The sequence below is a fragment of the Mobula birostris genome, chromosome 18 (genome assembly GCF_030028105.1).
Source record: "Mobula birostris isolate sMobBir1 chromosome 18, sMobBir1.hap1, whole genome shotgun sequence".
Classification (NCBI taxonomy): domain Eukaryota; kingdom Metazoa; phylum Chordata; class Chondrichthyes; order Myliobatiformes; family Myliobatidae; genus Mobula; species Mobula birostris.
Window position 1 is genome coordinate 68,505,363 of NC_092387.1, and position 24,978 is coordinate 68,530,340.

The following is a 24,978-nucleotide window of genomic DNA, read 5'->3' on the forward strand; positions in this document are numbered from 1 at the left end:
CACAAACATGTGTGAAGGAAGTAGGCTTTTTCGAGCATGTTTCACCACTCGTTAACATCACGGCTGATTTACTACCTTAGCTCCATTTTCCTGCATTCTCGCCAAAACCGCTTGATTTCCCTAACATCCGGAACCCATCTGTTTTGAAAGAACCGAGCACACATCAGGAGCAGGAAGCTTCAGCAAAGACCTGGATCCACTGCAATTTGCCTATCACCACAAGAGGTCCACAGCAGATGCAATCTCAATGGAGCTTCACAAGGCCTTAGATCATCTGGATAGTACAAACACCAATGTCAAGATGCTGTTCGTCGACTATAGCTCAGTATTTAACACCATCATTCCTACAGTCCTGGTGGATAAGTTATCGAACCTGGGCTTCTGTAGCTCCCTTTGCATTTGGGTCTTCGACTTTCTAAATGGAAGACCACAATCTGTGCAAATTGGTGATAATTTTTTGTAGCCAGCTAAGAGTCTTTCAATTCTTGTTTGGGGGATTTTTGGCCATTCTTTCTTGCAAAAGGCTTCTAGTTCTGTGAGATTTTGAGGCCTATCCACAGATTCTCGATGATGTTTAGGTTGGGGGACTGTGAGGGCCATGGCAAAACCTTCAGCTTGCGCCTCTTGAGGTAGTCCATTGTGGATTTTGAGGTGTGTTTAGGATCATTATCCTGTTGTAGAAGCCATCCTCTTTTCATCTTCAGCTTTTTTACAGACGGTGTGATGTTTACTTCCAGAATTTGCTGGTATTTAATTGAATTCATTCTTCCCTCTATCAGTAAATGTTCCCCGTGCCGCTGGCTGCAACACAAGCCCAAAGCATGATCGATCCACCCCCGTGCTTAACAGTTGGGGAGGGGTTCTTTTCATGAAATTCTGCACCCTTTTTTCTCCAAACATACCTTTGCTCATTGTGGCCAAAAAGTTCTATTTTAACTTCATCAGTCCACAGGACTTGTTTCCAAAATGCATCAGGCTTGTTTAGATGTTCCTTTGAACCTTTTGAATAGAACCTTTTGGCTGCAATGAGCAAAGGTATGTTTGGAGAAAAAAGGGTGCAGAATTTCATGTAAAGAACCCCTCTCCAACTGTTAAGCACGGGGGTGGATCGATCATGCTTTGGGCTTGTGTTGCAGCCAGTGGCACGGGGAACATTTCACTGGTAGAGGGAAGAATGAATTCCATTAAATACCAGCAAATTCTTTAAGCAAACATCACACCGTCTGTAAAAAAAAAAAAAAAAAAGCCGAAGATGAAAAGAGGATGGCTTCTACAACAGGACAATGATCCTAAACACATCTCAAAATCCACATCCACAATGGACTACCTCAAGAGGCGCAGCTGAAGGTTTTGCCATGGCCCTCACAGTCCCCTGACCTAAACATCATCGAGAATCTGTGGATAGACCTCAAAAGAGCAGTGCATGCACAATGGCCCAAGCATCTCATACAACTAGAAGCCTTTTGCAAGGAAGAATGCATGAAAATCCCCTAAACAAGAACTGAAAGACTCTTAGCTGGCTACAAAAAGCATTTACAAGCTGTGATATTTGCCAAAGGGGGTGTTACTAAGTACTGCCATGCAGGGTGCCCAAACTTTTGCTTCGGGCCCTTTTCCTTTTTTTTTGTTATTTTGAAACCGTAAAAGATGGAAATAAAGTTTTCTTGCTTAAAATATTAAAGAAATGTGTCATCTTTAACTTTATGCCTTTTGGAAATCAGTTAATCTTTTACTCGCTTAGCTATTCACAGTAACAGAAATTTTGACAAGGGGTGCCCAAACTTTTGCATGCCACTGTATGATACAATACGTTGTTTGACCAATCTAAACACTGGCCCAGATAGACTGGAAGGGAGGATGTTCTGTGAGGTTGAATCACTCTGAGCATTGAGCTGGTTTGGAGATGTCGAGAATGGCTTCTCCTGCAACAAAATCTAGGCCCAGAGTGATTTGCTGGTGGCAGGGCCAGGTCCTAGTACAAGATAGACTGCAGGCTCCTCTCGTCACTGTGAAACTGCCCGTAGCAGCTGTGTTTTGTGTCTGTGAACTTTGCGGTAATTTGTTCCACTAATATTATGAACTGAGGATTTGAGCCTATTCTGGGTTGCTCCACGGACTTGGATCTAAGGACTCAATTTGGTTTGGAATGGTGTTGTTATTGCTCGCTTCAATTGTTTGCTTGATTTGTTTTGAGTCTTTTTTTCTCTTTCTCTGTGGGCACTGGGGGTTGGTCTTACTTTTTAAATTGGGTTCTTCTGGGTTCCTTGCTTTGCATCTGCCTGTAAGCAAACAAGTCTCAAGGTTGTATAATCTATACATTCTTTGATAATTAATGCACCTTGAAACCTCAGGGGTATATGCTTAGCCCACTGGTCCACTCCCTCTATACCCATGACTGTGTGACTAGTATAGCTCAAACACCATCAATAAATTTGCTGATGATACAAAGATTGTTGGTAGAATCTCAGATGGAGATGAGAGGGTGTACAGGAATGAAATATACCAGCTAGTTGAGTGGTGTCACAGCAAAAAGCTTGAACTCAATGTCAGTAAGACAAAAGAGCTGATTGTAGACTTCAGGAAAGGTAAGATGAGGGAACTCAAACTAATCTTCATAGAGGGATCGGAAGTGGAGAGAGTGAGCAGTTTCAAGTTCTTGGGTATCAAGATCTCTGAGGATCCAACCTGGTGCCAACATATCGATACAGCGATAAAGAAGGCAAGACAGCAGCTATATTTCATCAGGAGTTTGAAAAGATTTGGTTTGTCACCTAAAACACTCTAAAACTCCTATAGATGTACCGTGGAGAGCATTCTGACAGGCTGCATCTCTGTCTGGTATGGAGGGGGAGCGGGTGCTACTGCACAGGACCGAGAGAAACTACAGAAAATTGTAAGAAGAGTGGGAATAAACGGAACCTTTTCAGAATGGCAGGCAGTGACTAGTGGGGTACCGTAAGGCTCAGTGCTGGGACCCCAGTTGTTTACAATATATATTAATGACTTAGACGAGGGAATTAAATGCAGCATATCTAAGTTTGCGGATGACACGAAGCTGGGTGGCAGTGTTAGCTGTGAGGAGGATGCTAAGAGGATGCAGGGTGACTTGGATAGGTTAGGTGAGTGGGCAAATTCATGGCAGATGCAATTTAATGTGGATAAATGTGAGGTTATCCACTTTGGTGGCAAGAATAGGAAAACAGATTATTATCTGAATGGTGGCCGATTAGGAAAAGGGGAGGTGCAACGAGACCTGGGTGTCATTATACACCAGTCATTGAAAGTGGGCATGCAGGTACAGCAGGCAGTAAAAAAGGCGAATGGTATGCTGGCATTTATAGCAAGAGGATTCGAGTACAGGAGCAGGGAGGTACTACTGCAGTTGTACAAGGCCTTGGTGAGACCACACTTGGAGCAGTTTTGGTCCCCTAATCTGAGGAAAGACATTCTTGCCATAGAGGGCGTACAAAGAAGGTTCACCAGATTGATTCCTGGGACGGCAGGACTTTCATATGATGAAAGACTGGATCGACTAGGCTTATAGTCGCTGGAATTTAGAATATTGAAGGGGGATCTTATTGAAACGTATAAAATTCTAAAGGGATTGGACAGGCTAGATGCAGGAAGATTGTTCCCGATGTTGGGGAAGTCCAGAACGAGGGGCCACAGTTTGAGGATAGAGGGGAAGCCTTTTAGGACCGAGATGAGGAAAAACTTCTTCACACAGAGCGTGGTGAATCTGTGGAATTCTCTGCCACAGGAAACAGTTGAGGCCAGTTCATTGGCTATATTTAAAAGGGAGTTAGATATGGTCCTTGTGGCTAAAGGGATCAGGGGGTATGGAGAGAAGGCAGGTACAGGGTTCTGAGTTGGATGATCAGCCATGATCATACTGAATGGCATTGCAGGCTCGAAGGGCCAGATGGCCTACTCCTGCACCTATTTTCTATGTTTCTAATAGTCAGTTCCATCTTGGGTACTAGCCTCCATAGTACCCAAGACATCTTCAAGGAGCGATGCGTCCATCATCAAGGACCCCCAACACCCAGGGGATGCCCTCTTCTCATTGTTTCTGTCAGGAAGGAGGTACAGAAGCCTGAAGGCACACACTCAGTGATTCAGGAACAGCTTCTTCCCCTCTGCCATCTGATTCCTAAATGGGCATTGAACCCATGAATACTTTTTATTAAAATATATATTTCTGTTTTTGCACTATATTTAATATACATATATACTTACTGTAATTGATTTACTTATTTTTTTCTTTCTATAATTATCATGGATTGCACTGTACTGCTGCTGCAAAATTAACAAGTTTCAGAACACATGCCAGTGATAATAAACCAGATTCTGATTCTGAGTAGGCCACACTCTTGCCCTTCGAGCCTGGTCTATGATTCAATGAGACCATTTCTGATCAAGTTGTGAAGGAAACACAGTTCTGCCTCCGTAGTAACACTTCACCCCTCAGAGATGCTCAATTCTCAGAGAAAATTAATACTTCTCCTCATCTCCAAATTAAATGGATGGCCCCTTAGTATTACACAGTGAGCTCTGATCTTCCCATGAGAAAGCACCCTCTTGACATCTACCCTGTCAAGCACTCTCAAGGTATTATTGTTTCCTTCAAGTTCGGCTTTCACTCTGTTAAACTCCAGAGGATACGTCCAGCTTTTCCAGCCTATCGTTTTATGATAAACATCCCATTCTCACTATCAGTTCAGTTATTCGGAATGCCCCATTTGCAGATGTACATGGGAGATAATGCGGAAGCAGAACAAATAGTGTGGAACTGAGAAATTCAGAACTACAGCTACTGGAAATCTGAAACAAAAGAGAACATGGAAATACCCAGAGGGTAAGGCAGCATTTGTGGTGAGAGAAAATGAATCAATGTTACAGGCAGATGATCTTACACCAGAGCAGCCAGTTCTGTCACAAACTGGAAGAGCTGGTTATCTGAAATTACTGAATTCAACGTTGAGCCCTGATGTGTGTAAAATAATTGTACTGAAAGTCAGCTATTCAGGGTTATGTTGCATTTAGTAAGCAGCTGAGACATCAAAGACATGTCAAAGTGAGGTGGGGGAATAAAGCGACAGGCAACTGGATCTTCACTTTTGTGGACTGAACAGATACTAGCTGTTCTTCAAAACAGACACCAAACCTAGTACTAATGTGGCCGCACTGTGAGCTCCAACTGCAATCCTCCAAACTGAAGGTACAGTTGAATTACTCCTTTAACCGGAAGGAGTATTTGTGTTGCTCAATGGTAGGATGAGAAGAGATTAAAAAAAAATGTTACCCCTTCTCTACCTACCACAAACTCAAGAGTGACTTCCAGCTGCCACTGTTTGTCACTACTTCCCCATTCCATTCTGGTCAAACCTTGTCTCCTTACACACTTCCAATGTATATTCAAGGAACAGCATCTGATCTTCCATGAAGACACAAAGTAGCCTTGAAGACTTAACACTGAACTTGGTAATTTCAGATAACCAACCAGTCTTCCCAGCTTATTCCAGAATGAGCCAATCTGATGTGAGGACATCAATCTGTAACACTGTCTCAGTTTTTTCGTCTGCATAGCTGTCAACTAACTTGATGAGTGTTTACAGTATTTTCTTTTATTTCAGGTTTCCAACGATTTAAAACACACAATTCCAACATTGTGCTTTTGCTCTCTGCTTCATTTCACTCCTTCCAACTACAATTGCTCCAGACAAATCAGCTGCAGCTAGTATACCTGCCAGCACCAGAACCAACAGACTACAGTTGTTCTGGTCTCTATCCAATCACAGACATTCCTTTTGACCTCTCCATCCATCACACTCTTTCCATGTTCTGATGATCTGACACTTCAACTCTTTTGTTCTTTTCATAGACGTTGCCTAAAGCAATTCCATAACATTGCTTTTAAAAAAGCCTGGAGGCTTTTTAAAATTTTCAAATCTCAATCTATAAGTTTGTTCAAGCTGGCAATAATAGGTCCCATGATATCATACAAGAATTGTTCAAAGCTCTACGTACAATACTCTAGCCAACAATCTTGTCAAAACCAAAGACAAACATTCCAGTTGACAATTCATTTGATATTACGGGATTCTTGCTTAGACATTTATATACATAATATACATATACACGTAACCGTGACTGCACTCGAAAAGCAATTCACTGATTGTAAACTTCAAATACCCTGAAGTGATAAGGTGCTACGTAAATTCAAGTTCCTCATATTGTTACTGAAATATCTAAACAGAATATTGGTGGTATGCAAATTGCAACCTCTACCTGTTTGAACATTGAAGGAAAACTAGCCACAAGTAATAGCTTCTGTCAGCACAAATGCCAGGGTGAATTATTGGCAGGGGAGTGACCATGGTGTGACACTGAATCTTTGTCCTTTATCATTCTTACAAAATCTAGTCTCGTTTTCATTGCAACTTTGGTGGTCCAGGTTTAAAATTTGTAACTTGATCATCTCTGAATTCACAAAGGTGAGCAAATGGAGATCTAACTTCAGCATATTTAGGATGCAGAATATCCAGTTGTTAATTATTACTTGTAATATTATCCACATTATTAGAGTAGTGATTAGTAGCCAGTGAATTATAATTAGCTTGGAATCATAACTGTAATAAAATGGAAGCTGTCACCGATTTAATTTTAAAGCATGATGCTTTAGAGCTTCTCCTGTTTGAGGTAGGTGGCAATATTTCCTCGAAATTAAATATCAAAGTTCAACATAAATATTTTTCTTTTACGTAAGTCTATACAACTGACTAAACTGGAAACATTTCAGTATTATTCCTGCACAAATGAGAACTGAGACAGTTACTGTACCTTGAAGAATATTTTGTTAGCTTTTACAAAATCTGTCATGGATAATTTAAACTTTACTCATAAAATTAATTCAATAGCTGCTACATTGCTGATAGAACATACAGCAATAGAATAGGCAAGAATATTCACCGGAATAGGCAAGAATATTCACCGGAAGTCTGGCTTCAGTTTCCAGATTCCGTCCCCTGAGGCACTTCTGTGGAAAGTGCACAAGTTTCGAAGTAGTTCTCGGAAAACAACTGTCTGCGTTGACGATAGCTTGGACTGGAACTCTTGTAACAACTCTGCAGTTGTGGCCTGCCCATCGCTATCAGTCTGGAATGCAATGAAGTTCCTCATTTCCACCAACAGATCATCATGCTCAGTGGGAACAGGGGGAGGTGCTGTCTCTGGTTCTGAACTCCCGCCAGTCTCAATTGTTTGTGAGAGAGTCAGGTGATTCCTGGCACGCATCTTGGCCAGTAATGAAGACGACGATGGAAGAACGTGACCTGCCTCCTCTTCTGTCGCAATGCCACTGAAATGAGATCTGTCAAAATTGTCCTTCTCAGGTACAACAGGGTCCTAACCACAACAAATAAACCCAAAGAAAAAATGTTACTGAAATGATTCACAGCAGTCTTCTTCATTAACAAAGGTTATTTTGTACAGTACAGCTTAATAGAGATAAACCAAGTTAAATATGCCTGAACACTTACAGTAGTTATTATAAAAAAGTTAGAAAATGAAACTACTGATTTGGTTACCCACAGAATCGAGTTGTCCAATAAGCAGCAAGGTAGTGTAGCCATTGGGTTTTTGCTTTACAGCAAAAGGAATCAGTGATATGGGTTCAATTGCTGCCGCTGTCTGTAAGGAGTTTATCCATTCTCACTGTGACTTTGTGGGATTCCTCTGGGTGCCCCAGTTTCGCCCCCATATTCCAAAGACATACAGGTTAGTGTAAGTGAGTTGTGGACATGCTATGTTGGTGCCGGAAGCATGGTTACACTCGTGGGCTGCCTCCAGCACATTCTCAGGTAGTGTTGGTCATTGACACAAATGACATGCTTCACTGCATATTTTGCTGTTTCGATGTACATGTGACAAATGAAGCTAATCTTTAACCTCGTCAGCGCATTTGGACACTGAGCTTAGACCAAATCATGGTGGTTGCTGAGTGCTGTACAATTTCTGGAGGCTCAGTCTGCCACTCTCGGTCAAGAGCTGGGCAGCCCATCAATGCCGCTGAAATGAGATCTGGCAAAATTGTCCTTCTCAGGTACAGCAGCATCCTAAAGGTTAATGAGAATTGGCGTGTCACCAACGACACTTGCAAATTTCTACGGGTGCACCGTGGGTTGCACTCTGACTGATGACATCACCAGTATGGAGGTCACTGCACAGGATTGGAAAAAGCTGCACATCTTATAAACTCAGCCAGCTCCATCATGGACCTTAGCCCCCCTAGCATCGAGGACATTTTCAAAAGGTGATGCCTCAGAAAGGCAGCATCCATCATTAAGTACCCCCATCACCCAGGACATGCCCTCTTCTCATTGCTACCATCAAGGAGAAAGTAGAGCAGCCTGAAGACACACACTCAGTGCTTCAGGAACAGCTTCTTCCCTACGCTGGTGATAAATGCTGACAAAAGCTGGTGATATTAAACCTGATTCTGATGCAGTAAACAACAGACTCTAATGACAGGCAATCTGTCCCTATTATCTTAATTCTCAAGTAATGGCAAGATATCGATTATGTATAGGCTGAAGAGATTTTTAGTTTGATTTGGCATTATGTTTGGCGCAGACATCAGGGGCCACAGGGCCACAGTAATGCCAAATACTGTATAGAACAGTATTCCTGTGCTATACTGTTTTAATTGCCACCCTAGTGATAATACGCAAATATTCCCTTACTCATTTTATTAAGTAATTAGTAAAAGTCACCTTGCATTTTGCTGGTGTGGATTTGAAAGCAGGACTGCTGGTTGGGATCAGTGGGTTCTTCTTCTGACCAAATCTTAACCTAGAAGATGAGAAATGGTAACTGATTTTACAAAGGGCAATGTGCACAACGCTCATACAGTATAGCATGAGACTACAAAGCATAACAGTACAGTGTTAGACTGCAGAGTATAACAGTACAGCATTGGTGTTAGACATCTAAGTTGACCTAATTTACAGCCACAAGTATTCATAACTAGCAGTGTAATAGTGTTTTTGAAATTCTTATGTATTTCAAAGTTCAAACTACATTTATTATCAGCACATGTATACATTATACAAGCTTGGGATTCAGGCAGTCACAACACAAGAAAACCCAAAAGAACCCATAAAAAAGATCGACAAACACCCATTGTGCAGAGAGGAAAACAATTGTGCTAGCAATGAAAGTAAGCAAATAGCATTTATTTCTTTATCTATGTATTTACCTATTGATCAATTAATTACTTTATTTATTGATTGAGATACAGAACAGACCCTTCCAGCTCTCCAAGCCGTGCTGCCCAGCAAACTCTGATTTAATCCTTGCCTAAGCACAGGACAGTTTACAACGACCAATTAACCTACCAGAGGGTACATCTTTGGACTGTGGGAGGAAACCCATGCTGTCACAGGTAGAATGTACACACTCCTTACAGAGAGCGGGGGCGGAGGGGGGGAGTTGAACCCGGATTGTAAAGCACTGGTACTGTAAAGCATTGTACTAACCACTACTCTCCTGTGCCGCCCCATTCTCTACCTGCTCTCATCCTAATCAAATGGGTGTGAAACTACATCACCACATAAACTACGTAAAAGTAAGTTTAAAAATATAATTGGCAGAATGAGAAAAGTTCAGTTAGTTTACTGACTAAACTAATCCACACATGTTAATTCAGTGAGATGATTTTCAGTTGGATTTTTTTTCCACATCAATGGTATCAAGCAAATCCAAGAACTGTTTGAGAAGACTAAGCCATTATCTAGAAGAAAAGGTTGCTTAAATTTCCTCAGATGATCTTAGGCATTTATGTTATTATCTTAAGCATTTGTACAGCAGCAAAAATGGAAAGAAGTTGCTCAGGACTGCTCCAATGTTGTAGAACTCAACCCCAAGTACATAAAAGCAACACACATCAAAGTTGCTGGTGAACGCAGCAGGCCAGGCAGCATCTCTAGGAAGAGGTGCAGTCGACGTTTCAGGCCGAGACCCTTCGTCAGGACTAACTGAAGGAAGAGTGAGTAAGGGATTTGAAAGTTGGAGGGGGAGGGGGAGATCCAAAATGATAGGAGAAGACAGGAGGGGGAGGAATGGAGCCAAGAGCTGGACAGGTGATGGGCAAAAGGGGATATGAGAGGATCATGGGACAGGAGGTCGGGAAGAAAGACGGGGGGGTGGGGGAGAACCCAGAGGATGGGCAAGAGGTATATTCAGAGGGACAGAGGGAGAAAAAGGAGAGTGAGAGAAAGAATGTGTGCATAAAAATAAGTAACAGATGGGGTACAAGGGGGAGGTGGGGTCTAGCGGAAGTTAGAGAAGTCGATGTTCATGCCATCAGGTTGGAGGCTACCCAGATGGAATATAAGGGGTTGTTCCTCCAACCTGAGTGTGGCTTCATCTTTACAGTAGAGGAGGCCGTGGATAGACATGTCAGAATGGGAATGGGATGTGGAATTAAAATGTGTGGCCACTGGGAGATCCTGCTTTCTCTGGCAGACAGAGCGTAGATGTTCAGCAAAGCGGTCTCCCAGTCTGCGTCGGGTCTCGCCAATGTATAAAAGGCCACATCGGGAGCACCGGACGCAGTATATCACCCCAGTCGACTCACAAGTGAAGTGTTGCCTCACCTGGAAGGACTGTTTGGGGCCCTGAATGGTGGTAAGGGAGGAAGTGTAAGGGCATGTGTAGCAATTGTTCCGCTTACACGGTTAAGTGCCAGGAGGGAGATCAGTGGGGAGGGATGGGGGGGACGAATGGACAAGGGAGTTGTGTAGGGAGCGACCCCTGCGGAATGCAGAGAGAGGGGGGGAGGGAAAGATGTGCTTAGTGGTGGGATCCCGTTGGAGGTGGCGGAAGTTACGGAGAATAATATGTTGGACCCGGAGGCTGGTTGGGTGGTAGGTGAGGACCAGGGGAACCCTATTCCTAGTGGGGTGGCGGGAGGATGGAGTGAGAGCAGATGTACGTGAAATGGGGGAGATGCATTTAAGAGCAGAGTTGATAGTGGAGGAAGGGAAGCCCCTTTCTTTAAAAAATGAAGACATCTCCCTCGTCCTAGAATGAAAAGCCTCATCCTGAGAGCAGATGCGGCGGAGACGGAGGAATTGCGAGAAGGGGATGGCGCTTTTGCAAGAGACAGGGTGAGAAGAGGAATAGTCCAGATAGCTGTGAGAGTCAGTAGGCTTATAGTAGACATCAGTGGATAAGCTGCCTCCAGAGACAGAAACAGAAAGATCTAGAAAGGGGAGGGAGGTGTCGGAAATGGACCAGGTAAACTTGAGAGCAGGGTGAAAGTTGGAGGCAAAGTTAATAAAGTCAACAAGTTCTGCATGCATGCAGGAAGCAGCGCCAATGCAGTCGTCGGTGTAGCGAAGGAAAAGTGGGGGACAGATACCAGAATAGGCACGGAACATAGATTGTTCTACAAACCCAACAAAAAGGCAGGCATAGCTAGGACCCATACGGGTGCCCATAGCTACACCTTTAGTTTGGAGGAAGTGGGAGGAGCCAAAGGAGAAATTATTAAGAGTAAGGACTAATGCCGATAGACGGAGCAGAGTGGTGGTAGAGGGGAACTGATTAGGTCTGGAATCCAAAAAAAAGCGTAGAGCTTTGAGACCTTCCTGATGGGGGATGGAAGTATATAAGGACTGGACATCCATGGTGAAAATAAAGCGGTGGGGGCCAGGGAACTTAAAATCATCGAAAAGTTTAAGAGCGTGAGAAGTGTCACGAACATAGGTCGGAAGGGATTGAACAAGGGGTGATAAAACAGTGTCGAGGTATGCAGAAATGAGTTCGGTGGGGCAGGAGCAAGCTGAGACAATAGGTCTGCCAGGGCAGGCAGGTTTGTGGAGACAATAGGTCGGCCAGGACAGGCAGGTTTGTGGAGAGACACTTCACCTGTGAGTCGACTGGGGTGATATACTGCGTCCGGTGCTCCCGATGTGGCCTTTTATATATTGGCGAGACCCGACGCAGACTGGGAGACCGCTTTGCTGAACATCTACGCTCTGTCTGCCAGAGAAAGCAGGATCTCCCAGTGGCCACACATTTTAATTCCACATCCCATTCCCATTCTGACATGTCTATCCACGGCCTCCTCTACTGTAAAGATGAAGCCACACTAAGGTTGGAGGAACAACACCTTATATTCTGTCTGGGTAGCCTCCAACCTGATGGCATGAACATCGACTTCCCTAACTTCTGCTAGGCCCCACCTCCCCCTTGTACCCCATCTGTTACTTATTTTTATACACACATTCTTTCTCTCACTCTCCTTTTTCTCCCTCTGTCCCTCTGAATATACCTCTTGCCCATCCTCTGGGTCCCCCCCGCCCCCTCCTTGTCTTTCTTCCCGGACCTCCTGTCCCATGATCCTCTCGTATCCCCTTTTGCCAATCACCTGTCCAGCTCTTGGCTTCATCCCTCCCCCTCCTGTTTTCTCCTATCATTTTGGATCTCCCCCTCCCCCTCCCCCTCCCCCTCCCCCTCCAACTTTCAAATCCCTTACTCACTCTTCCTTCAGTTAGTCCTGACGAAGGGTCTCGGCCTGAAACGTCGACTGCACCTCTTCCTAGAGATGCTGCCTGGCCTGCTGCGTTCACCAGCAACTTTGATGTGTGTTGCTTGAATTTCCAGCATCTGCAGAATTCCTGTTGTTTGCGCCCAAGTACATAAAGTTACTATACTGTCATGCAAAGGCTTATGAGAAACTAGATAATAATGAGTGCCTGGAAGATGTTACTGCAGTTTGTACCCTGGAAGAATTCCAGATCCAAAAAAGTATGCTGTTTGCTGACAAAGTCTTTAAGCTACCTGGAAAAAAGAAAGCTAAAGAGGAGTATAAGGACAGAGAGCCTCCGATACCCTGCCCACTATGCATCAAATCATACTTCAGGTTGTTTGAAGATTATTTAATGTCATTTCCAGTACACAAGTGTAATGCAGAATGAAATAATTGTTACTCCAGCTCTGATGCAGTACAAAAAAAACACAATAAGATAAAGAACACAATAACAACAAAACACAATAAATAAAAATACTGTACAGCGTTTCGGGCCGAGAACCTTCACTAGGACTGGGAAAAAAAGATTAGAAGTCAGACTAAGAAAGTGGGGTGGGGGGGGGGAGAGAAGAGGAAGAAGTATAAGGTAGTAGATGACAGGTGAAATCTGGGGGGGGTCATGAAGTAAAGAGCTGGGAAGTCTATTGGTGAAAAATCTCGGGTTTTATGACCTACAGTTCCTTTTATCTTCTGGTCATAATGCCGCTGTTCAACAGATTGATGCATTTATGTTATCAGAATCTGTTGACCCTGCACCTATGCAGCTGGGAATGTAGCTCAATACTAATAGTGCAGGCTGACCAAAGACAGGAAATAAACAACCGGCTTTGCTAACAATCCCTATTTCGCCAAACCAAGTCTTATTTTTATTAGAGCTAAAAACCCAAGTCAAATCTGAAATTCTACATGTTTATGGGTTGTACAGTGTGTGATAGGTCCCACTGCTCCAACAACTTTGATTTGAACCTGATCTGGAGATTGAACTTGATGGTTGGTTGGTTAGTTAACTGGTTACTATAAGTTACTCTGATGCATGTGAGTTAAGGGAGAACTGAGTGGGAGTGAAGATGAAAATGTGAGAGAGAAAAGGTTATGGAAAATAAGTGGGAGAATGGAGCATATGGAATGCTCTGAAAGTTGGTATAAACTTGATAGGACAAATGGTCTTTCTCTATGTTGTAAGAACAAGGGAAGTATTACACTGTTTGTTGTCAATAACTTACTTTGAACCAGCAACTGCTCCCGGCGATGAACTGCTACTGTTCCTGGATGAAGAGACAGTCAAACAACGTTGTCTTGATGCCTTCAGTGCTTTCAAAGCTTCCTGAGCAACTCGATTAGCCTCTGCTTCAACTAGCACATAATCGGGGTTGGATGATTCCATGATAACATCATGTTTCATCACACTGTGGATTCCTGGAGAAAGCAAGAGGACACTGCAAAATTAAATTCCAATTCCGCACCTGTTTTCATCCTAAGTTAAACTAGTAGAACTGAGAAGGTACAATAGGCTGAGTAGCCTAATTCTGATCCTATGACAGATTACTTTAGCTTCCAACTTAGGAACAGCTTTTTCCCCTCTGTGATCAGATTTCTGAACGGACAGTGAATGCTACCTCACTACTACTTTTCCTTCCTTTTGCACTACTAATTTTTATACACACACACTTAGAGTAATCTATAGTTTTTGTTATGTATTACACTGTACTGCTGCTGCAAAACAAGAAATTTCATGACATATGACACTGATATTAAACCTGATTCAGATATTATGAACTCATAACACAAATTTTAAGCAGGAAATATATCCCATCTTGCCCCACTTTATATAGTTAATACCTTATTGATCGTCAGTGGATGAGCTTTTGCATACCCATTTACTGATTCCTGTGATGTGCCTTGAGCTGTATGAATCCTTAACGTCGCAGAGAATGGTGCAGTTGGCAAGGATTCTGTACTGTGCAACTGGGCCAAGAAAATTTCCATTGTATTTGCCTCCCCACCTCTTTCCATGTCTATTTGAGGTTATTACCATGACCTTTCTATGTCTGATTACTGTATCTGGTTTTATGGGGAAACTGATGACCCAGTGTAAACATTGTCAATTACATGACCTTGCTTACGTTGAACATAGAACAGTACAGGTCCTTCAGCCCACAACGTTGAGCTGACCTTTTAACCTACTTTAAGATCATTCTAACCCTTCCCTCCCACATAGACCCCCATTTTTCTGTCATCCATGTACCTATCAAAGAGTTTCTTCAATGTTCCCAATGTATCTGCCTCTACCACCACACCTGGCAGGGTGTTCTACGCACTCACCACTCTGTCAGTGAAAAAACCAACAACAACAACAACAACAGCATCCCTCCAATCACCTTAAAAATGGAGCCCCCTGGTAATAGGGAAAATTTTCCGGCTATCCACTCAATCTATGCCTTTAAATTTGCCCTCCTGATCAAATAGATTTAATGAAGGCTAAACACTGTGCTAAATAGCACAATTAGGTATCTCACAACAGCATTTCCAAGGTACACTCAGTGGCCATTTCATGAGGTACACCTGCTCGTTCCTGCAAGTAACTAATTGGTCAATCACGTAGCAGCAACTCAATGCATAAAAGCATGCAGACATGGTCGAGGTGTTCAGTTGTTGTTCAGAACAAACATCAGAATGTGGAAGAAATTGAATCTAAGTGACTTTGATTGTTGGTGCCAGACAGGGTGGTTTGAGTATCTCAGAAACTGCTGATCTCCTGGGATTTTCTTACACAGCAGTCTCTACAGTTTACAGAGAATGGTGCGAGAAGCAAAAAAAAAATCCAGTGAGTGGCAATTCTGTTGGTGACAATACCTTATTAATGAAGGAGGTCAGAGAATGGCCAGACTGGTTCAGGCTGACAGGAAGGTGACAGTAACTCAAATAACCACACGTTACAACAGTGGTGTGGAGAAGAGCATCTCTGAATGCACAACATGTGAAACCTTGAAATGGATGGGCTACAACAGCAGAAGACCATAAACATGTACGCAGTGGCCACTCTATATGGTACAGGAGGTACCTAGATTTTGCCACTGAATATATTTTTGAACCATTTGATTTCACATTAACATGTAAAAGAAAGCTGTCTATTTAATGTTATTTTTGTGAAAACACCAAATATAAGTTTAAAAGACGAAAATTACCAGACTTTTTGAAGAGTTTTTCCAACACGTAGTCATCACTCTGTCTGCGCATTTCTTTCTCTTTTTGCTCTTCTTCAGAGTCCTCCTTTTTAAATTTCTGCCTCCTTACCAGGTGTGGAATGTGCTCACCTTCGAAGTAGGCACCGTTGTGGTGCTTGTGTTTTCTGCGCTTGCGCTTATCTTTACGTCCACAGTCTGAAAGAGCCCCATCCCGGTCACTCTTTAAGAGCTGATGTTTGGTTTTAGACCGGTGCTTATGAAGTAGTCTACAACTTTTGCCGGGATCTGTCATATTTTCTAATGTTTCTGAAATGAGGTGATTGCTTTTTCTCTCCTCTTCTGACACAGTTTGTCCTGGCTCATTGGAGGGTCCAGCTTTACTGACAGATGCTGGATGCATCGTGGGTTTATATTCTGCACAATTAGAATTGCTGCTAGACGTCTCTTGTAGTGGATCAGTGGGTTCACCTCTGTCACAGTTAATATTGAAGCCTTGGTATTCTGTACTTACACTCACTGGACTTTGAGAAAATGTTGTTTCCAGTTTTACCTGAGGCAGAGTTTCAAAATTCTCACGATTATTGCCCTCTTTCAACTCGCTTTGCGAACTATCAGGAAGTCTGTCTGAATGGTTTTGCTGTGAATTACCATGGGAAGACGAATGCTGTGACAAATTAAAAGGTATAACTGCATCTCCGTATGATAGAGGGATTTTTCGTTTCTGTGAAGAAGCGAGAATCTTTCCTGTTTTCTTTCTGAGAGGGGTTGGCATTTGAACATCTGACCCTGTGCCTGTCAAAAAGCAAACACAATGATATAATAGTTGCGGTACTTAATGTACAAACAAAGGCCACCTTATTAGATACAGCTGTACACTTTCTTAACCAACCATGTGTCAGCAACTCAATGCATAAAAACATGCAGACATGGTCAAGAGGTTCAGTTGTCGTTCAGAACAAACATCAGAATGTGGAAGAAATGTGATCCAAGTAAAGTGGTTCATTTCAGTAGATCAAATTTGAAGACAGAATATAATAGTAATAGTGAAACTCTTGGCAGTGTGCAGGATCAGTGAGATCTTGGGGTCCATGTCCATAGGACACTCAAAGTTGCTATGCAGGTTGACAGTGTTGTTAAGAAGGGATATGGTGTGTTGACTTTCATCAACCATGGGATTGTGTTCAAGAACTATGAGGTAATCTTACAGTTATATAAGACCTTAGTTAGAACCCACTTGGAGTACTGTGTTCAGTTCTGGTCACCTCACTACAGAAAGGACGTGGATACTATAGAGAGAGTGCAGAGGAGACTTACAAGAATGTTGCCTGGATTAGAGAGTGTGCCTTATGAGAATATGTTGAGTGAACTTGGCCTTCTCATCTTAGTGCGACGAAGAACGACAGGTGACCGGATAGAGGTGTACAAGATGATGAGAGGCATTGATCTTGCGGATCTTTACCCAGGGCTGAAATGGTTAACACGAGGGGGCATAGTTTTAAGGTGCTTGGAAGTAGGTACAAGGGGGATGTCAGAGGCAAGTTTTTCCACACAGAGTGGTGGATGAATGGAATGCACTGCCAGCGAAGGTGGTTGAGGTAGATACAATAGGGTTTTTTTAAGAGACTCTTAGATAGGTACATGGAGCTTAGAAGAATAGAGGGCTGTGTGGTAAGGAAATTCTAGGCAGCTTCTAGAGTAGGTTACATGGTCGGCACAATATTGTGGGCCGAAGGGCCTGTAATGTGCTGTAGATTTCTATGTTTCTATTTCTAAGTGACTTTGACTGTGGAATGATTGTTGGTACCAGGGGGGTGGTTGAGTTTCTCAGAAACTGCTGATCTCCTGGGATTTTCACACACAAAGTCGAGTTTACAGAGAATGGTGCGGGAAAAAAAACAAAACAATCCCGTGAGTGGCAGTTCTGAGGGAGAAAATACCTTGTTAATGAGAGAGGTCAGATAAGAATGGCCACACTGTTTCAAGCTGACAGGAAGGCAAAAATAAATCAAATAGCTACATGTTACAACCATGGTGTGCAGAAGAGCATCTCTGAACACACAATATATCAGACCTTGAGGTGGATGGGCTGCAGCAGTAGAAGACCACAAACACAAACTCAGTAGCCAGTTTATGATGTACAGCTGGTGCTTAATAAGCTGGTCACTGAGTATATATATCCTAATGAACAGTCAACGTACAGGGCAGAGACCCTTCGTCAGGACTGAAGAGTGAGGGGGCAGGGGCCCTATAAAGAAGGTGGGGGGAGGGTGGGAAGGAGAAGGCTGTCACCCATAGTTCAGTCCCTCCCCACCTACATCCGGGATACATCCCATACCCACCACCTCTTCAATAACTTCAAGTTCCCCGGTCCCAATCGCTTCATTTTCACTATGGATGTCCAATCCTTATACACTTCCATTCCCCATCAAGAAGGCCTCAAAGCCCTCCGCTACTTTCTGGACAATAGACCTCACCAGTTCCCCACCACCACCACCCTCCTCCAGTTGGCAGAACTGGTACTCACACTTAATAACTTCTCTTTTGGCTCTTCCCACTTTCTTCAGACCAAGGATGTAGCTATGGGCACTCGCATGGGCCCCAGCTATGCCTGCCTCTTCGTTGGTTATGTGGAACAGTCTGTTCTCCAAACCTATTCTGGTACTGCTCCCCAACTTTTCCTTCGGTACATTGATGACTACATTGGTGCTGCTTCCTGCACCCATGCTGAGCTCATCAATTTCATCGACTTTGCTTCTAAATTCCACCCAGCCCTCAAACTCACTTGGTCCATCTCGGACACTTCTCTCCCCTTTCTCGATCTCTCGGTCTCCATCTCTGGAGACAGACTGTCCACTGACATTTTTTATAAGCCCATTGACTCTCATAACTACCTCGACTATACCTCTTCCCATCCCGCCACATGCAAAATTGCTATTCCTTATTCCCAGTTCCTCCGTCTCCGCCGCATCTGTTCCCAGGATGAGGCTTTCCGTTCTAGGACATCTCAAATGTCCTCTTTCTTTAAGGATTGTGGTTTCCCTTCTGCCGTCATCAATGACGCCCTTACCCACATCTCCTCCATTTCCCGCACTTCGGCCCTCACCCCATCCTCCTGTCATCACAACAGGAACAGAGTTCCCCTTGTCCTCACTTACCGCCCTACCAGCCTCCAGATCCAGCACATTATCCTCCACAACTTCTGCCACCTTCAACAGGACCCCACCACTAAGCACATCTTTCCCTCTCTACCCATCTCCGCTTTCCGCAGGGATCAGTCCCTCCGCGACTCCCTGGTCCACACGTCCCTCCGCATGGATCTCCCACCCTACACTTATCCCTGCAAACATAAGTGCTACACCTGTCCCTACACCACCTCTCTTGCCACCATTCAGGGCCCCAAACAGTCCTTCCAGGTGAGGCAACACTTCACTTGTGAGTCTGTTGGGGTCATCTATTGCATCCGGTGAGACCTCCTCTACATCGAGGGACCGCTTCGTCGAGCACCTCCGCTCCATCCGCCACAACAGACAGGATCTCCCGGTTGCCACCCACTGCAACTCTGCTTCACACTCCCATTCGGATATGTCCATACATGGCCTCCTCTACTGCCATGATGAGGCTAAACTCAGGTTGGAGGAGCAACACCATCTGGCTAGTCTCCAGCCCCTTGGCATGAACAATGAATTCTCCCAACTTCCGGTAATTCCCTCCCCCTCCCTTCCCCCATCCCAGTTTCACTCTGCCCCCTCCTCCAGCTGCCTATAACCTCCCTCATGGTTCCGCCTCCTTCTACTACCCATTGTGCTTTCCCTGATTCCTTCTTCACCTTTCCTGCCTATCACCTCCCTGCTTCCCCTCTCCCACTCCTTTATCTTTCCCCTTACTGGTTTTTCACCTGGCACCTACCAGCCTTCTCCTTCCCACCCCCCCACCCCACCTTCTTTATAGGACCTCTGCCCCTTCCCTCTACAGTCCTGACGAAGGGTTCCGGCCCGAAACGTTGACTGTTCATTTCCACGGACGCTGCCCGACCTGCTGAGTTCCTCCAGCGTTTTGTGCGTGCTGCTTTGACCCCAGCATCTGCAGAATATTTTGCGTGTATATATATTCTAATGTTTGTCAAAAGTTCCAGCACATTCTTTTTCAATGTTGACATGTTTTAGCATATCTTCCTGTTTTATGTTGTCCTTCCAACCACGTTAAACCTTGAAGTGGATGGGCTACAGCAGCAGAAAACCGCATCGGGTTCCACTCCTGTACCTAATAAAGTGGCCATTGAATGTTATGCACAAACCTATTTAACTGCATTTCAAAATAAATTAGTCTGCTGTAAAGTGACATTGACAAGCCTAAGACCATGAAACACAAGAACAAATTCACCCTTCTCTTCCATTCCTATTTGCTGGAATCATACACTTTCCCCAACCATCTGATTTTTCAGTTCATTTTCTCACAGGAAATAAACTGTGCCATTATTCACCTCTTTTGGGAGCAAATTAACCAATTAACTATCCGGAAAAGTGTGAAGTCATTCACTTTGGAAAGCTGAATTTAACAGCAGAGTACAGGATGAATGGCAGGATTTTTAGCAGTGTGGAGGTACAGAGGGATCTTAAGGTCCAAGTCCATTGAACCCTCAAAATTGCTGTGCAAGTCGATACAGTGGTTACGAAGACATATAGAGTGCTGGGTGCTGGCCTACATTAGTTGGGGAATTGAGTTCAAGAGTGTGAGGTAATGTTGCAGCTCTATAAGATTGTAGTTAGACCACACTTGGAATATTGTGTTCCGTTCTGGTCGTCTCATTACCGGAAGGTTATGGAAACTTTAGAGAGGATTTTTAACAAATTGCTGCCTGTCTTATGAAGATAAGATGAGAGTTAGCTTTTTCTCTCTGGAGCGAAAGAAGATGAGAGGTAATTTGATAAAGGATGATGATAAGAAGTATGGATAGAGTGGACCCGAGAGATTTTTCCCAGAGCGAAATGGCTAATATGAGGAGAATAATTTTAAGCTGATTGAAGGAAAGTATGGGGGGGGGGGGGGAATGTCAGAGGTAGTCTTTTTTTACAGAGAGAATGGTGGGATGCAGAATGTGTGTATTATTCGTGGAACTATCAATAAGATTGAATGAGCTTGGAAAAAAATTATAAGGACGTTGCTGGGACTTGCCACCATGATTTATAGTAGGGTTTCCCAACCCTTTTTATGTCTTAGACCCCTACCACTAACCGATGGTTCTGTGGACCCCAGGGAAAGGTTGAATAGGTTATAGTACTTTAACCTGCAGCCCAAGTGAAGGATTTGGGCTATATATTTATTTTCTGTTTGAGTATATATTTACTACTATCTTATATGTGCTATATGTGCCTTGTGCTGTGTATAACTGTTGGTACTGTTTATTGTACCTTAGACCCAGAGAAATGCTGTTTCGTTTGGCAGTATTCATAGTATTCAGGTATAGCTGAACGACAATTAAACTTGAAATTGAACTTTATTCCCTAGGGCACAGGAAAAAGAGGGGAGATTTGCTAGAGGTATACATAGGGTTGATGGAAGCAGGGTTTTTCCCACTGAGGTTAGGTGAAGCGAGAACAAGAGGTCATACATTAAGAGTGAAAGGTGAAATGTTTAAGGAGAACCTGAGGGGGAGCTTCTTCACTCAGAGGGTGTGAAAATGTAGAATGAGCTGCCAGTGGAAGTGGTGGATATGGGTTTGATTGAAACATTTAAGTTAAATTTGGATAAGTATATGGATGGGAGGGTATGGAAGGCAGATTGATGGGACTAAGCAGAATAATAATTTAGCATAGGCTATTTCAGTGGTCCCCAACCTCCGGGCCGCGGACCGATACATTACCGCGAAGCATGCAGGGGTGCAGCGGTGGCTGGAACGCACCCAGCACATCTTTAAGAAAAAAGCCAAAATAAACAAGCTAATTATTTACGTGCCGGCGGCACCTTATTAATTAGCTTATTTATTTTGGCTTTTTTCTTAAAAGACGTGCTGGGTGCGTTCCGGCCACCGCTGCACCCCTGTATGCTTTGCGGCAATGTATCGGTCCGCGGCCCAGAGGTTGGGGACCACTGGGCTATTTGAGCGGAAGGGCCTGTTTCTGTGATGTAGTACTCTATAGGGATTTGCAAACTCACGCTTTAAGATGATGAAAAGCAGCAAACGTAAATTACAATCCTGGAACTCACTTTTACAATGCATTATTTTACTTGTGAACACTAAATTTGATAATACCTGCAAAAATTGCACTTGTTTCTGTTCCCTGAGAACCATCTGGGCTGCTTAATGTGAAAAGCTCGGTGAGATCATTAGATTTGAAGAACCGCCTCTGCTTTGGATCCTTCAATACACGATTACATAGGAATTGCTTGAAAATTTGTCTGCAATTAAGTGAGAACGACATAATTTATTTAAAGAAACTACTTGTAAGAAGATTTACAGTTTCATCATAATTACTTTAGCAATAAAAAAAAGGAAAATTAAAATCACAGGTCGTGTTGGCTATGTTGTACTTTTAAGAACTACGTTGGACTCATTTAAAAAATAATCACATAGGATTTCCACACCTCATAAACTTTACTAGTGTGAATTTATGTTTTCGAATTGTTTCATCTCCTAATTATAGTAATATTTATCTCAGACAAAAATGCTTGAATTTGTAGAATATTAGCAAATAATTATGTACAAGATATTTAAAATGCAGTTATCTACTACCAGTTTAATATTGTCCACCGGGGAGATATTCAGCAAGGGCTTTCCCCCCACAGCTTAGCTGAACTGTTGGTTCTCATGTAAATTTTCCTGTTACAGAGGATTATGTAGGTAAAAAAAACAATTGCAGCTGCACATACCATTGCTACATATGGTTCAACACTATAAAAAAGTGAATTTATTAATTTATTTTGATTTCTTTCTATATTAGTTCATTCTGATTTACTTTACGTGAAGGAGTCAAACTGCTGAGTGCAGATAACGGGGTGTTCTACTGTTATTGAAGCACTTATTTATTTGGAGATACAGCATGGTTAAAGGCTCCTCTGGCCCAATGAGCCATGTCATCAATTAGCCTACTAATCCTATGTCTTTGGAATGTGGGAGGGAAACGGGGCACCTAGAGGAAACACATGCGGACATGGGGAGAATGTACAAACTCCTTACAGACAATGGCAGGAATTGAACCTTGGTCATTGGTGCTGTAAATAGCATCATGCTAACCGCTACGTTACTAGGTCGCTTCAGTTGGACTGAGACATACTTTTAAATGCTCAGCAGGTCAGGCAAATCTGTAGATGAAAATAGACAATTGATGCTTCTGGTCAAGGTTGCTGAAGATTCCAACATCTACAGTCTCTTGTGTCTCTATAACTGGGGTTCACAGACCCCTCAGAGTCCATGGCATAAAAAATGTTGGGAACCCCTGCCCCATATCTTTATGCCTCCATGAACACCTTGTAATTTATAGGGGTCCAATGGTAATCTATTCTTTTCCGCGCTGATTTATGTGCAGAGTTTTCTTGTTTTCCTTGTATTTCCTTTAGAGTATAAGACATAGGAGCAGAATTAGGCCATTCAGCCCATTGAGTCTGTTCTGCCATTCCATCATGGCTGATGTATTTTCCCTCTCAATCCCATTCTCCCACCTTCCCCTATAACATTTGATGACCTGACTAATTAAGAACTTATCGACCTCTGTTTTAAATATACTCAGTAATTTGGCCTCCACAGTCATCTGTGGCCGTAAATTCCACAGATTACCACCCTCTGGCCAAAGGAATTCCTTATACCTGTTCTAAACCTCCTTTGCTGTGTTTTCTTGTTTTCCTTGCTTTTCTTTTCGATTACAACTCTATCTGGATGAAATTAGAATAATACACTGTACTTATAAACACTCAGGAGAGGGGAAAAAACAAGAGCAATATCTTGCTGGTCACCCAGTGTGAAATTAAAATGTTTTGGCTTGTAAAATCATTTAGAATAAAACAAAATAGATTCTGGGATAATTTGTATTTTCTACAAAATCAAATGGTAATTTATATAGTTTAATGTGACAGGACACATCACAAACAGATATCCCCAGTTGTGAACAGACCTGTGATAGATCTTTTCTTCAATCGTTCCAGCTGTCAGTAACCTGTAAACAGTCACTTGTTTCGTTTGACCTATCCTCCAGGCACGCTCTCGGGCCTAAAAGAAGGACTAGTGAATATCATCCGTCACTCTGCAAAGTGCTTCAGAATCAAAGGGCATGCACACTTCATTGCTCTAATCAGTTACAGCTATGAGTTATTCAAAACTCCAAGATGGTTTAATACCATTTCTAGTACACAAGTGTAAAGGAGAATGAAGCAATTGTTAAACAACTCCAATGCAGCACAAAAAAAATAAAAAACGAATAAGTATAAATACGTAAGATAGCTTATATACATGGATTGATTGTATGTCCATAAAGTGACTTTAGGCATGGGAGCCTGTATATAAGGTGACTCTGACAGGAAATGATAAAGAAGTGGTGCTGGGGTGGGTTAGTGGGTGGAGGTATTGATCAACATTATTGCTCGAGTCTGGTGGTGCTGGACTGGATGTTACATAGTCTCCTGGTTGGAATGGAACAAACTGTCCATGAGGACGGTATGTGGGATCCTTTGTGATGATACTGGCCCTTTTCCACATTTTTTATTGCTGAAACTTTGGGCTTTATTACAGAGAAACTTTCTACAGCACAGCAAAGGTTTATAGTCATATTATAGTTCAGGAAAACATTGTTATAGCCCCACCTGCACTAAACAGCCATATTATTTGAATGTCAGCAGTTTTTAATTAAGTTTTCTACTGGCTTTATGCTTGCTGTAATTGCTGCCAGCTGAATCACCACACTACATACACCAAGCAAATGTGTGTCAGGCAACATTTTATTTGAGAATACTCTTCACAGCACACAGTGTGCTGTTTAGTGTTAGCACAGGATCAGACATTTCAAAGTCATTGAGATTGTTTCAGTATGTACTGCTCATGAAGCCTGTAACAATTTGTAATGAATAGAACATTAGCAAATAAAATATTGGTACAATTGAAAATAGCAATCCCCACTGAGAATACACTGAAATATTTACTTATTTCAAGATATGGTGCAAAACAGGCTCTTCTGGCCCAATAACCCACCCATTTAACCCTAGCCTAAT

General features: G+C 42.9%; 1 protein-coding gene across 2 annotated transcripts in view; it reads right to left on the reverse strand.

Annotated features, from left to right (window-relative positions):
- Nucleotides 1-1,419: 1,419 nt before the first annotated feature.
- Nucleotides 1,420-24,978, reverse strand: part of ercc6 (excision repair cross-complementation group 6) — a 97,802-nt gene continuing 74,243 nt past the window's right edge. For both annotated transcript variants that reach the window (XM_072282905.1, XM_072282904.1), the window contains exons 16-21: nt 23,889-23,983; nt 22,034-22,179; nt 15,784-16,575; nt 13,822-14,014; nt 8,775-8,853; nt 1,420-7,407 (exon numbers count right to left, since the gene is read on the reverse strand). In XM_072282905.1, coding sequence (XP_072139006.1) covers nt 6,991-7,407; nt 8,775-8,853; nt 13,822-14,014; nt 15,784-16,575; nt 22,034-22,179; nt 23,889-23,983 — 1,722 coding nt within the window. In that variant the 3' untranslated portion in view covers nt 1,420-6,990. The remainder of the gene's footprint in view (nt 7,408-8,774; nt 8,854-13,821; nt 14,015-15,783; nt 16,576-22,033; nt 22,180-23,888; nt 23,984-24,978) is intronic.